Here is a 14509-nt window from a genome sequence, read left to right on the forward strand (position 1 = left end):
CTTAGGAAATGAAAATATGAGTGAAAATTGAAATATCTGTCTGCAATAAATGTTTGTTTGCTCAGCCTAAAATGTAGTTGCATTTTTAGAAGTGTGGAGTGCATTGTTCATAATCTAGTTCATCAAAAGTATATTCAGATATTAATTCTTTACCTTTGAATGATGATGAATCTGTTATCCAATGAACTTAACCTGAGATACCAGCAAATCAGGAAAAGTGCAGGAAATGCTGCATGTAGAAAGCAACAGGGTAACTGAGAAGTGCAGGAAAAAGTGACACACACAAGCAGTTCATAGATTTTGGATACCAAGGCATATCATGTTTCTGAAAACAATCTTAGAAAATTAATTTTATATAACAGCACATCTGTTATAGTGGACTTACCATTGCACACAGGATAAAGGAACCACAATAAATATGGTTCACAAAATCCTCCAACCCACAGCAGTAATTGTTAAAAACTAAGTTGACTTTTGCTACACCTGTGGTGCTGGGTATTTTGGTTGGTTGGCTGGTTGGTTGGTTTTCTCTTGATTTCTGCTTTTAAATCCAGGAGGTTCCCAGATCCTCAGGTCCTGTGCACGCCAGCTGGCTGACAAACCCTTACAAGAAATGTTCTTGTTAAAACATGGTCCTGTGCCATGTTGGAACAGCACGTTTCTTCTCTCCTTTCTTCATTTCATATTGTTTTGTGAACTGAAAATTCTAAGGACTTTCAGTTTTCAAAACATTTCTGTAAGGAAATACACTGCCTGTGTTGTGAGAGGGGTGCAGTGACTCCAACAACATCAATTCCAGCTCGCAGCTGTGTTTGGATCCCAAATCCTTGGCTCTGGGCATGTGTCAGCCTGCCAAACAGCTCAACTTCCCAGCAAAATGGGGAGCCCTCCCTGTCTCTGCTGGCTGCTCATGAGAAAGGGCTGTGGCTTCATCGAGTCCCTTGCTCAGGGCAATCCATGAGGCTTGGATTACATGGGAATTCAGCTAGCTCTGCATGTTTCACAGCTCAGTGAGCAAATCTGGGAACAAATTGATGGTTTAAATTGAATTTTGCTTCTGATGTGCCAAATGGACCACCTGGGTAGATTCCTAAATCTGAATGTCTGGCTGTGGAGTACCACCCGCTGAGGCAGCTGAATCCCATCCATCTGCCACCCTCCAGCCCACAATTTAGCCCAGAAGTTGCATTTTTCTGAAGTGCACCCCATCCTAGGGAGTTACCATGGCAACTGAGGGATGACTGGCAGATGCCGATCCTGCTGCAGCTCCACTTCTGTCAGGAGACAGCTGAATCACTAAAGCTCTATTTTATGGTCTTTATTGTAAGACCTAAGGTGATTAAAGAGCACAGGGCACACCTGCACAAACCCACCCCATTCAGAGCTGTTATTCCCCTATCACTGACAAGTAATTCCGTTTTTTGCACCAGCCTGTTTACTGTTTTGAGAAAGCCCATGAAGCACTCAGCTTTGCCATCACACAGCTCACCAACCAGTGCAGCAGCAATGCCACTAATGGTTTACCAAGAAACACACGTGTACCCTCTCCTCAAGAGGTTAATGTGAAGCTGCCAGTGTGGAGGAACTCTTTAGAAACTCAGTCACCTCCTATTTTTAAAAGGTTGGTGGAAGGGGACTCACCTCAGAAATGTTAAGGCTCCAAACCCTGCTTTTATTATTAGGCTCATAAGGGATGGTTGGCAAATTGTTTCCTCATTCATGCCCAATTTTTCAATCTTTTGAAGAGGACTTTTGATGTTGTCTCTCTTTGTAAAGTGGCTCTAACACCATTTTAAACCTAAGCTGTGTAAAAGCTAAATATGATCACCACTTACATCAGCACTTGCTGAGTAAGTGATCACTCAGGTGATTGCCGAGCACTGTCAGAGGAGGATGGCAACATTTGACTCAGAGCCTCATGTCTTGATGCTTGAGCATCCTCTGTTTGCTCTCTGGCTGCCAGAAGACTTGGTGACATGGCTCAAAACCCTGGTGGGCACAAATCTGGGGCTGTGCTGCCAGGCAGAAGAGATTCCAAGCCTCAATTTCCCATCTACTTTTTCTTCAGGAATATATCCTGGTGGATGTCCCTTATTTTTCAACCTGCACTGAGGTTTTTCACTGAGATGTCAGCTATCCTCTCATGGAAAGGAGAAGCCCATTTCTCATCTGGATAAGCAGCACAGCAGAGTTTGTTATCCTGCATAGATCTGCAACTTGGAAATACTTTTTTAGAGCTGTGTCATGTGGCCACTACCCCGCAACACAGGAGGTCACATCCCTCTGACAGCTTTTAATGCAGGATACCCCCTGCCATATTGCAGGCACGTGGCATTGGAGCATTTCCCTGCAGCCCAGCTGCACTTCAGTCATCTCTGTAACATCTCTCTGCTTCTAGACTGTCTTTCAGTGAACCAAAATATCATTGATGCATTGAAAAATTTTCCCCTTCTTTGTGTCTAACTCACCTTTTCATTTATCCTCACATTGATTGCTTTCAGCTGCTTTCTGCTTCCCAGAGAATGAATATGCAGAGGGAAGTGGAGACCTTTCTTCTGCTCCTCCTGTCTGCTCTCTGCCTGTCCACTGACGGGCCAAAACTGCATCCTGGGTTTAGTCTCTTAAACCTTTGAGTCACTTCTCCAAACTGCTTCATAGAATGCCAGCGAACAGAGGGGAAAGACAGCATGAGAAGCAGGATGTCAGAAATTAAATCAGTTTCTCATTTCTGTATCTCTTGCCCAGCTCTCCTCTGTAAGAGCATGTAACAGTCCAAATTTAGAGCCTCCAGACTGCAATCAAATCCATTCAGCGCAGCGACGTGGCATTCAAGGGCTGTGAATGAAGCTGAGTTTCTGAGCCATCATGTGAATTTTCAGTGTGGTGGGGGAGTGTGTGACTGTCACCCTTGGTGGCACCCAGGGCCCCAGAGCAGGCACAGCATGGTTGGGAAGGAGAGAGGGGCTGGGAATTGCTCCTGCCATGGGGACCCGGTGCTGATGGAGAGGCTGACTCTAACTCTGGGGGTGTGCCAGTCTCCCTGCTCTTGGGGTGAGCAACAGCTCCTGCCACAGAGAGAATCCCCTGCTTCAGTGTACTCATTGCACAACCTTTACATGCAATGGTAGCAGGTGCACAGTATAATTATATCTAAAAAGAAAAAAACCCACCTGAGAAAAATTGGAAAGAATTTTGAAGTAGGTCTTCTATGTCCTTGTGCCTGGAAAGCTGCTGTAGTGCAACCAGCATCCAAGCCAAATGGTTTTGTCACAGTGCCTAACACTATTTTTAAAGCTATGTTCATTTAAAGACTCACAGAACTCTTCCTTGCTCTTTCTAATCCTGGGTAAAATAACCACAAATTATTTTAAAGCACAGTATTTCCCCTTTGAATGCTCATGGAATTAGACAGGTAACAGTCCCAAACACTTTCTCCCATGAACAAAGTGCTGATTGAGCATCCTAGAGCTGTCTACTGACAACTATGACAACATTAAGTCAGCAAGAATTGAACCCCCAACTCACCTTGCACAAATATGAATGGTCATCACTCTTTGAGGAAGAGAAACCCCATCTTGCAACTTGGCAAGTGTCACATTCAACCCACCATTAAAAGTACCTTGTGTTAATTATCATGCCTCTAGATGACTTAACTGTTACAGGTTTGTTTTAAAGGTATGTGGTGTTTAACCAAATTTCTTAGGAAGTGAGGTGAGGAAAGAGAAAATCTTGGAAACAGGGTCTGAGCATGGAGTCATCCTGCAGATGGGAAGGAGAAGAATTGCAGTGCTGTTTGTGAACAGCTGCAGATTCCCTGGGATTTGTTTTCCAATTAGTTACAAAGCTCATTAACAAACTCTATTTAGAGGGTTTTCTATTTAAGTGAGATTTTCCTAAATTAGTAGCCATCAGTTCTTATTTGGATAGTGAATCTGTCAAATTCCATGGACTGTGCCAGTGTACAGCCATCCTTCTGCAAAAAAAAGGGCAGCATGATAATATGGTAGAGTCATAATCAGAAAAAAAGAAGCTTGCTTTGAAGAGTAGCATACCCTATTTTTCCTGTCAAAACACCTTGCTGTGGGTTGTAGTAGTAGTTGTTATTTGAACTTCAGTTTGCTCTGCCAGTAAAGGGAAATTAATCTAGAGGGGAGCATTGACAGAAAGTTCTTAAAAGGCACTGAGAAGGTGGATGGTGCCTTTTCATCAAAGAGAACAAAGCAAATGCAAATACTAAAAGGAACATTTAAACCTGTGGAAAATAAATCTCTATTACCTTAAATAACTCAGGCTCAGCAGTACAGAATGTCACTGAGAAGACAAAGTGGATGCTCACACAGATAAAGGTATTTGTGCACTTTATAATTCATGGAAAGAGCTTAAAATTGATTTCACCCCACATTTCAGACTAGTTCAATCTCTGTTTAGGCAGGCAGTGACCTCACAGATGCCTCCTGTGTCATTCCCTGTGCTTCAGCTGAGGCTTTTGGGGTTGGCCTCTTGTTGAGTGTGTGACTGGATCAGGAAGAATATGGGCTGGGATCCAACTGCTGCTAACTGCAGCTCATTTCTTAACACTGCTGCCAGCTCTGCCCACGAAACAGGACTATTCCCAAGGATTGTGAGTGATGGCCTGAGCCTGGCTCAGTGGGATCTTTCCATAAAAAAACTGGTTTTCCATAAAAGAATGGCTCAGCTCTCCCAGGCAGACCCTCTGAGTGTATTCATCCCCTGCACACAACCACACACACTCAGTGGTTATTTTGTTGGTGCAAGGCCAGTAAAACCCTTATTGAACATTTACTTTTGAAATTTCTTCCTCAAAAACATCATCTGGGATATTCTCAAAGAGCTAAAGGTGTACACAGTAGCCTACTGTAACATTTATCTGCTGCTTAGGTAAGAAAAATGCACAATCCAAGTGATGCAGGATGCCTTTAACAAACCTTGTCCTGCCTCCATCGGGGGGGCACAAAGAGCAGAACTCAGAGTGGTTTGAACAAGCTCAGCATCTTTGTCATTTAAAGGAGATTGTGTCCTAGAGGGACCATCTGCCCAAACTGCAGGACAACAAATTATTTACCAGGAATTGTAGCAACAAAGCAGAGAAGTTGCTTTTGATCTTTGCAATGGTGTTAAGAATATCCTTCCTAGAAGTGAGCAGTGACACCTGAACCCTTGCTCTTCCCAGCACACAAGCAATGACAGTGCTGAAGTTCATGTGCAATCCTCCCTGTATCCTTATCACCATCCTGTCCATCAAATTTGGGCTGCTATTAGGCAATAAACGTTTTGGATATGTCCAAGTGCAGCAGGAACGGGGCACTAGAGGGAGCTCCAGCAGCACCACCCACCTCTGAGCCCCAGCCTGAAACCAGACCCCAAGCAGAGATTTCCTTCTCCAGTTGTGAGGCTTTGGGATGGCTTATTGCTTTGATTAACTTCTCTGCACATTTGAATAACATTTTCCAATATTCTTTTGCAGCTGCAAACTCTGGAATTGCCAGCATTCCCCATTTCTGCCGACAGCTCCTATTATTGTATGGCTCTAGGAACTCAGATTTAGCCCATTACATAAATGTTAATTAAAAAAATTGCCAACCCAAACACTATAGATATCTTCATTTTAGAAAAACTGTCTGAAAAGCTTCAGTGAAATTTGAAAAACCCTCCAGATATTACATTTTTTCCCTTATTGAGATTAAATCCTCCTTTTAATCAGTAAACCCACAGCTGTGCATCAGGAATTAAAGCTAATATTTAGCCTTTGAATAAATAAGAGACATTTTGGGAATAATGTGCCTATTGGGGAACTGTGGGGAAAAAAAGACAAGATTATTGCTGTTGGTATGCTCTATGCTGGCAATTGCTACAAGTAAAGTAAAAGTGGCAGAAGCAGCATTTTTATTTTTAGAAAGACATTCACAGTGATTTATTAAACCTCTCTGGGGAAGACAAAACCTATCCTCTCTATATATTTACTTGAGGAAGAATTTATTTTCAAGGCAGAAAACTAATAATTTCTAAATAAGAAGAGTCAGGTTTCTGTAGAAACACCAGGGCTAATTTTGGAAGAAATTACCTCAAAAATCAATTACACAGAACCCAACTGCATCAAACTCTGTGTTACTCTATTTCATTCACAAAATTGCTCAGGAGCCCCAGCAGTGGAGCAGACAATCCTATTTTATCTATACACTAAACACCTTAGATATTTCCTTGTATAGTCATTTTAATTCTAATGAGAGCAGAACCCCTGTTTTAAAAATTCAAGCTTAATTTACATGTGATAGAAAAACATTGCTCAGTGCAGTGCTATGAGCAGCAAGGTTTGAATAGTGCTAAACCCATGTTCCCCCTTTCCAAACAGATCCACCACAAAGTCATAAAACATTCTTTCATTTCTTAGTGATTTAAACATGCTTGACTAAAATGTTATCTCATGAGAAAAAACTACAGTTATGCTCCCTTCTCCCACAGAAGGGCCACTTACTCTACCAGAAAAGACAGATATCCTTAACAAACAAGCATCTTACCTTGACATTTTCTCCTCTCCCTTGCTGATGTTAGGTAAACATCAAACACTTAGCAGATCTCCATCCTCTCTCTGTTGCACTGACCTCCTCAAGATGTGAAGTTTCCTGGGTTTCACAGCACTCCAGTGTTTCAGGTGTCCATTCTTCTCAGCAACCTCTGCCTCAAAAAAATCTCTTTCCCCAGCAGTTATTTTCTCCTTTGCCAAATTATCTTCACTGCATCACTTTCAATTGCTTAACTTCTCCTTTAAAACAAACAAGGAAACCACCCAGCCACCCTTTATCCATCTCCTCACACTTTTCCTCTCCCCTTATGTTATTCTTCCTTTGCCCAAGGGAATGTCTTCACTGTTACTGCCAGCTGAGTTCCATATAATTCCCACTTCTCCTCCCTCACAAATTTCTCTTTATCTCTTTCAGTTGTTTTAGTTTTCCCTTTATATCCCTTCCCCGTGTCCCTTCAGCCTGCCTGCACTGTGAATCAGGACATCAGAATGTTGTGCTAAGGTTCTTTTTTATTTAGTGTGGGGAATTCCTTTTGTTGATGTCAGCAAAGTTTGTGCAGCTCGTGTGATGAATGTCTATTTTAATGTCAGCAGGGTAATGAAGCCTCCAGTACCCTCATCCCCCTGATTTAGAATTCTTCCCAGCATTCTGTATTCCCCAATGAAGCCTCTCAGCATCTGCCATCCTTGGCAAGAACTGCCATTGAGCAAACAGCTCTTTCCACTGCTCCAACCTTCCTCCCTTCACTTGCTCTTCCCCATTGCCATCCAGAAATCTGTGGAGGAAGGGTAAAGCCCGTAAAACAGACTGAACAATCTTCCCAGATAATTACTCCCAGGAAACAATGCACAGGAATTTTTAAATTCATGTTCCCTAAATCCAGTGGAAATTAAGATGTACCTGCTGCTGTTGCAAAGGCAGACTCACAGATCTATCAGTGAAATGCAACTATTTCACAGCATTACAGACCCAGGCACAGAGAATGGGAAGTGACATTATACAACTGAGGGAGAGATAACTTTTGCCCATGTAAGTGTGGGAAATGCAAGAATCAAGAGACACAGGGTCTTAAAAGTCCCCCGTGCTCACTGCAAGAAATAATTGTGTTTGTCACTTCACAAACAGTGTAAGAAAGAATGCAAATACTGCAAAGGCAGCAATGGGGTTGTAGTTACAAGGTGATAAACCAATTGCTGCACAAATAAAAACCAGAAAACTACTTAAAACAACCAAATCTTTTAATTAGAAAGCAACAAACATGCAAACAGCAGGTATAGAAATTTATTTGAACCAACGTTTTTACTATCATGAAAGTTACTTTAAAACATTGATCCAAGCTCTCACATTTGCTGTTTAAGGAAAATATTGCACTTGGCATCTTCTAGCACCCCTCATACATGGCAAAACATTTTAAAAACATTTTTGTTTATTTTAACTTGCACACTCTCCCCAAGTCATGCACACAGTCATTCAAAAAAACAAAAGGTTAGGTTATCCAAAAGCAATACCTCAGAATTGCACTAAAGCTCTGTAAGGAAAAATATAATTAATGTCTTATACAAATTTCATTGACTTCCAGGTGCTCACACACAAGTGTTGGTTACTCTTCATCTTCATTTTCATTTTCCTGGCCAGATCCTTCTGATCTGTCACCTTCCAATCGGTCTGCAAAACACAGATTTAGTAAAAAGAACTTGCAAAATTTTGTTTTTCTGGTAAATATTTATTACATGCTGTCTCCCTGGACTATTACACAATGGGATATGGCTGTGGGTTTTAGGATAGAAGAAAGTCTGTGTGGACTGACAGCAGAGAGTGGGTAGTTAGTGGTAGATTGGTAGAGTGTTACCACAAGAAAGAAGAAAAGGTAGTTAGTGGTAGAGTGTTACCACAAGAAAGAAGGAGAAATGCCCTTAAGGATTTCCAGGCATGAAAGCAAAATCTGTGTACAAAAGGAAAAACCTTGTAGCTGCTGACTGACTGTCAGCACAGAAAATACAGTATAACAATATGCAATTATAACATTAAAATGAGATGGTGACTACAAGGGACAGAAATGCTGTGCTGGGGAGCTGAAACTACAATAGCTACAGTTAGAAATGTGAATAGTCCAGAAACTGGGGAATCTGCCTGTCACTTCAATACATCAGAAAAAGTGACTTTGGATGTAAATATTTAGAGAAAGGCAAATACAGAAACGTGTGAGGGAACATGACTAGCTGAAGAGCAATCACTCAAGCAAAATGCAGTCAGGTTTAGGAACTCTCCACCCAGCCATAACAGACATTTGCTGAAATAGTTGTAACTGAAGTGTTGGGCAGTTCTTTTAGCATTTCACTCAGAAGAGATAATGACAACTGAAGGAAACACAGGGGCATGGAGGTGCAGCACTGGGCTGGACACATGGCACCCTTCTGGCGCCCAGGGCTCACAGAGCAGCCAGAGGTGAGAGAGGAGCAGCAGCTGCCACCAGGCACAGCTTCCTTCACACCTCACCACTGCAAGCCACTTCTCTGCTCAGCCAGAGTCCACATATTCACTATTTCCCATCACTTTCACCTTCATCTACAGGTCTGTTAGGTTTTTGCTCCATATGCCATGCCAGCCTCCCAAAACTTCATCTCCTTGCTTCCTACACAGTGTGTGATATCTCTCCACTGTCCTCCATCTTCAGGGTCAATCCACTGCACTCAGCTTCCCCAGCACCAACATCCATTTCCCAGTGATGATTCTTCCATGCAACTCTCTTATCATCAGTTTCAGCCCCATGGGAACTGGAGGGACATCCTGCTGCCCTGGGAACAGCTGCCAGCAGCCTCAGCAATGCCTCCCACAGTCCTGAATCTTCACACCTTCCTTTGCCCCTAGACAACTCCCACAAGCACAGCCAGTTTGTCTTACAGCTCATTCCAGTCCTCCCCAATAGTTTTCCCATCATACTCACTGAAAAGATGACTCCTGAAGAGAGTATTTTTCAACATCTAAAACCACATTTTGCTCTTTGTTTTGAGATAAAAAATAACACCTGCAAAGATGTTGCAAGTCTCATACCAAAGAAGCAATTCCTAAGTACTTCTATTAACAGAACCTTGAACAACCCTTGAATCTTCTCACCAACCCCAAGTACAGCCACAGGCAGCTAAGGTCTTGATGATTTCCCAGCCAGCCTGCTCTTTTCATAGACCAGTGCTGTGGACAAGCTCTTCAGAAGTCTCTCACCTGCTCTTATGTGATTCAATGAAGCCAACATTCGGAGCATGAAGGAAGCTGGAACAGTGATGGTGTTTCTGGTCTCTTCCAGCATTAATTCATTACGAGTTATAACCTGGAGGCAGGGAAAGGAAAAAAACAGCATCAGAAATAAACACAGAATTATACTGCATTGATAGGGGTTTGTAGATACAAAGTTTCTGTGCAAAAGCTATTTTACAGAATCCAAAATTACCATAAGGGAGCAATATTTTAATAATTGCTATTGAATACTGTTGTCTGGTGTAAGTAAAATCAGCCAGTGGACTCTGCCTGCAAATGTCCAATTATCTGTGTAAAGAACATTCTAGTAAGATCATGGTTCCATTGTGCACATGCATGGCAGATACTAAGATGAGTGACTAAGAAAAACTTCGGAAATCTTTCATGAAGTAAAGCAGACTGATGATAGAAAGAGCTGTTTCCAGATGGCAACTGTTGTAGAGAACAAAGTTCTAGCACCAGTGCTGGCCAAGAATGTGGGAAGGAAAAGAGATGAGGTTACCCTCAACTCCTACCTTCATGCTGCTTGAAACTTTTGGAGAAAATCCAAGGAACACAAGCCATTTCTATCCCACTTCAGGAACATTCTTTAGCTCCATAATTCTTTGTAAACAGAGCTACAGCTTGCCTCTAAATGACTTGAAAGAGCCAGTTCCTACTGTCTCATTTTCAAGAAAAAAAATATCCACTAATGAGTACTTTTATTTCTCTTCCCTCATTCCTTCCTCATGGTACTTCCTTGCCATCCTTCTTTCTTCCTCCATAAATTTTAATCCCACACTGCAGGTTGTCCCACATTTAGACTACGTTCTTTTGTTATCATTAAGCACAAAAATTTCTTTAGGTAGAGACAAGTTATGACCATTTTTCAGTCTTTGCTCCCAGATCAGCTGCTGTAAGACAGGAAAATAATGAAATTCTTGTTCTGAGACTCTTCAAGCCTATTCCTCTTGTGAGGAACATGTTCTTGCAAATGTTTGCAGTTTCTTCTCCCTTCCCAATCAAAGCACCTCTTTTCTGTCATTCTCACCTGTTTGCCAGGCACTTGGCACAGCTGATCCCTCCCTTACAGAAGCAAACTGAGAAGGCAGCAGCTGCTCTTTATTCCTGTTTCACCCCACATTTCTGCAGTGCATCATCAATAACCCCCCTGACAACCTGGCACTGAGTCTTTGTCTCCATTCAGAGGTTTTTTCTTATCCCCACTGTCTTTTCCTATTCACTAAGGTCATGGCCTCTCTCAATTTTAAATACATTTCTGCATCTATATGGAACTTTCCTCAAACACAGTGCTTTCTCCTCAGACCTTCCCCCTTCTGTGGAAAATTCAGTTCAGGTATGTTGGACACTTATTCCAGCCAAACTGGAAATAGTGAGAACTATTTTATTGCTATGAACATCTCCTGTCCCCTACATAGGTATGTCAATGCAGGAAATAAATTAAAAAACAAAAACCATGTAAAATTACAAACAGCACTGCAGTCAATTCTTCTGAAAGTTCTATATTTTTATTAAAGAAAACATAACTAAGTGTCTAAATAATTTGCAATTATTAGAAATAAAGGGAGGGAGCTAAAGTACAATAATTAATTTTAGCACACATGTATGTTTAGCAATACTTCTAAACCCCAAAGGCTCCAAAACATGTCACGACTAAAGCTGTCACACAATATGCAAGGAAGTGTCACTTCACTCAGTGCTAAAAGAATGGGAAAGGTTCAAAACTCACAAGTGGATGGTTTGGGGTTTTTTCCAGGGATGTGGGGTGGTGGCTAAGGGTTGTGTGTTCCTCTTTGTTTAAAATATATTCAGCACTACTACAGAGTAATCAAATTATTTAAAAATCCCCAGTCTTCTCTATCTGTACTGCCCAAGAGATTTCACAAAAAAAGCCCCCAACTGACTGCCCTATAACCAAACCTGTCCTATAATATTATTTACAGAAAACCATATAACATTTTGATACATTGTGTTATGTAAATCACTCAAATATGATTATTCAGCAGTCAGCTATATGGTCACCCCAGGCCAGTTGCTATATCCAGTTATTGCTCTGAGGACAACATGAAAATAATGAGTTACATAACTTCACATTGGACTTTTATAACTGATTGGGCTTGCAATGTTTGCTTTATTCCATGAGGTTCCCATGTGCAATCTTAACCTTTAAGTCCCTTTTATGCCACTGAATATTTAATAGGATTGATTTTTGTACTCTGTGTTGTTCTGTATATCCTTGTATTACCTTCAGTTTATTTCCTTCATCTTCCCTTCATTTATTTGTTTAGAGACAGGCACTATGTTCGTTTATTAATTCCTGCCAGTTTTCCTTCTATATCTGAGTGTTAACACTTCTTCCAACTCCTTTCATGTACATAATAGCAGACCATGTTATATAATTTCTAGAAGACCTGAGGAAATGCAAACTGCCAAGGATATGAAAGTCAGCTGTTCTGAAGGGCAGCTTTTTATTTGTAGCTCATTTCTTGAACATTAAATAACTCTGCTAATTCAATATCAGTAATTTGTACCAAAGGCTTTTATAGTATTAAAGACACAACATTACCATGAAAAAGGAGGAAAGGGTCTTACCTCATCTGCAAGTTTTCTGTTAAAAATCTTGGATTCTTCCAGTGGTGACCAAATTTTTATATCATAATCAATACCCGAAGAGGCCAGAACTAGAAGTAAATAACAGTAATTATAAATTAAATGTGTTATGTTTATTGGTATTTTCTGCTCTTAAATGGAGGAAAAATATTTCACTTGAAGCATTTATTTGCAAATGTCAGATCTCATGCTGAACAGAGCTTGTAATTACCAAGTCACCACATGAGGTCTGCTCCATAGATTGTTTTTGAATCTATCTATATAGATATGAAGAAAACAAATGCAAACATCAAGAGCCCCCTGTTTTAAATTTGAAAAAAATCACCAAAATATACAAAAGATAGAAGCAAAAGGTAAGAGCAAACCCAGCCACTACTGATTCATTTCTACTGATAAGTATAAGCATTAATAACAAAGCTTTAGAATTTGTAGACCCAGTACAAAGGCAGAACCAAGATAATTTCAAATGTATCTTTGATAATTTCCATGAATTTTGTGTAAATTTATTTTATATTTAAATATAAAGATGCAATGGATGTTATAAATAAAGTATGAAAAATATGAAAAGGTGCAGAACATTCTCCAGATCATTGCACAAAAGCCACTGCAGGAATTAAAATTCCATAGAAAGCTCTCAGTAACTGGGAAGCTGAACAAGAGTAACTGTCCTAGAAGGAGGATGAGCTCTCTTAGTGACACCTTCAGAGTGTGACACACTCCAACAAGACATCAGCAAAGCTACAGGGCACTTTGAAAGGTGCTTCCAAAGGAAGTATCCAACTCAGGACATATACAAGAAGTCAATTTCAGTAAAGTTAAAAGTTCAAGGCTTACCCTATGTAGGACAGTATTTCATGTTCCCCCAAACTGTTTGAAAAACCCCCAGCCTCTTCTAGTATTATTATAACAACTTCACTTGCTAATTTACTGATAGCTGACTCTTACTATATAGCCAGGTAAGCTGTGAAAAAAAAACAAACCACAAATATTTTCTCTGTGTCAGAGGCTGGAAGATGGCTCAGATTTCCCAGCTACATGTGATTCCTTCTACTGCTTTGGTCCATCTTTTCTATGAAGGATTTCCTCTAAACATAAATTATTAGGATTTCTATTAATTTTATTAATAATTCTAATCTCACAATGCCAGTGTGAGGGAGATACCCACTTCCACTGCATTTTTTTAATAAAGCCAAGCAGAGACCAGATTCCAATATAATTTCCAAGTATTGCTGGCATTTCAGCAACCCCATATTTCCCTCATTAGTGTCATAGAAAACATTTTATGTGTTGAGGGCAGCAAAAAATTGAGATTCTTCTTATTACATCTGACAATATTTCTATAAATTCTGTGCTAAGAGTAGTTTGATTTCAATAAATTTTTGAGTAAGGAGGGATTTAAGGGCCAAAGGTCATTAGTAAGAGGCAAAATTAAAAGCACTATTATCTGAATTATAAAGGGAAATATGAACAACGTCTCATTAATCATTGCATTGCTCTGTTGAGACAGAGTTTAAGACTGAAATGCTCTAGTGCAGATAAGCTGGATGTGCAGAGTGTGAGAATGCTGCTCTTACTGGGGTCAAAGGGGTGAGGCTGCAGGCAGTTCACCACGTGGTTGTCAGCCTCCAGCAGCATGAGGTGCTCAGCAGTGTGCCGGTCCCAGATGAAAATGTGGCCACAGTCTGAGCCACTCATGACAAAGTTGGATCCCCAAAAGTTGGCTTCCTTTATCTGCAAGAAAAACAAAACTTTGTAAGACCCAGCAGTGAAAAGAGCATGCTCCTGTGTCTGTACTAACAGTGCTGCTGAAGGAAAGCTCAGCCCATGCAGAAATGAGATTGAAGAAATTGTAAAGGAAACATTTAAAGAAGAGTGATTAAAAAATGAGAGTTCAGAAAGTTTTAGATTTCCAGAGCAAAGTAGCTGCAAACAAGGAAAAAAAAAAAAGGGGAAAAAAAAAAACACCAAAAAAAAAGAGAGCGAGAGGAGTTGGGCCAGACTGAACAGTATGAAAATACATGTCTGCAGATCTGCCACTTTCTGAAGTCACAGAAATTATACTGGATACAGGGGTATGCAAAGAAGTTTTTAGGAAAAATTTGGCC

General features: G+C 40.6%; 1 protein-coding gene across 5 annotated transcripts in view; it reads right to left on the bottom strand.

The window, feature by feature from the left end:
* Positions 1–7759: 7759 nt before the first annotated feature.
* The window catches only part of DCAF6 (DDB1 and CUL4 associated factor 6), a 58720-nt gene continuing 51970 nt past the window's right edge, over positions 7760–14509 (bottom strand). For all 5 annotated transcript variants that reach the window (XM_031058128.1, XM_031058127.1, XM_031058126.1 and 2 more), the window contains 4 exons: positions 13979–14135; positions 12387–12475; positions 9762–9867; positions 7760–8207 (listed from right to left, as the gene is read on the bottom strand). In XM_031058128.1, the coding sequence (XP_030913988.1) occupies positions 8143–8207; positions 9762–9867; positions 12387–12475; positions 13979–14135 (417 nt within the window). In that variant the 3' untranslated portion in view covers positions 7760–8142. The remainder of the gene's footprint in view (positions 8208–9761; positions 9868–12386; positions 12476–13978; positions 14136–14509) is intronic.

This window comes from Geospiza fortis, unplaced genomic scaffold (genome assembly GCF_000277835.1).
Source record: "Geospiza fortis unplaced genomic scaffold, GeoFor_1.0 scaffold72, whole genome shotgun sequence".
Taxonomy (NCBI): Eukaryota; Metazoa; Chordata; class Aves; order Passeriformes; family Thraupidae; genus Geospiza; species Geospiza fortis.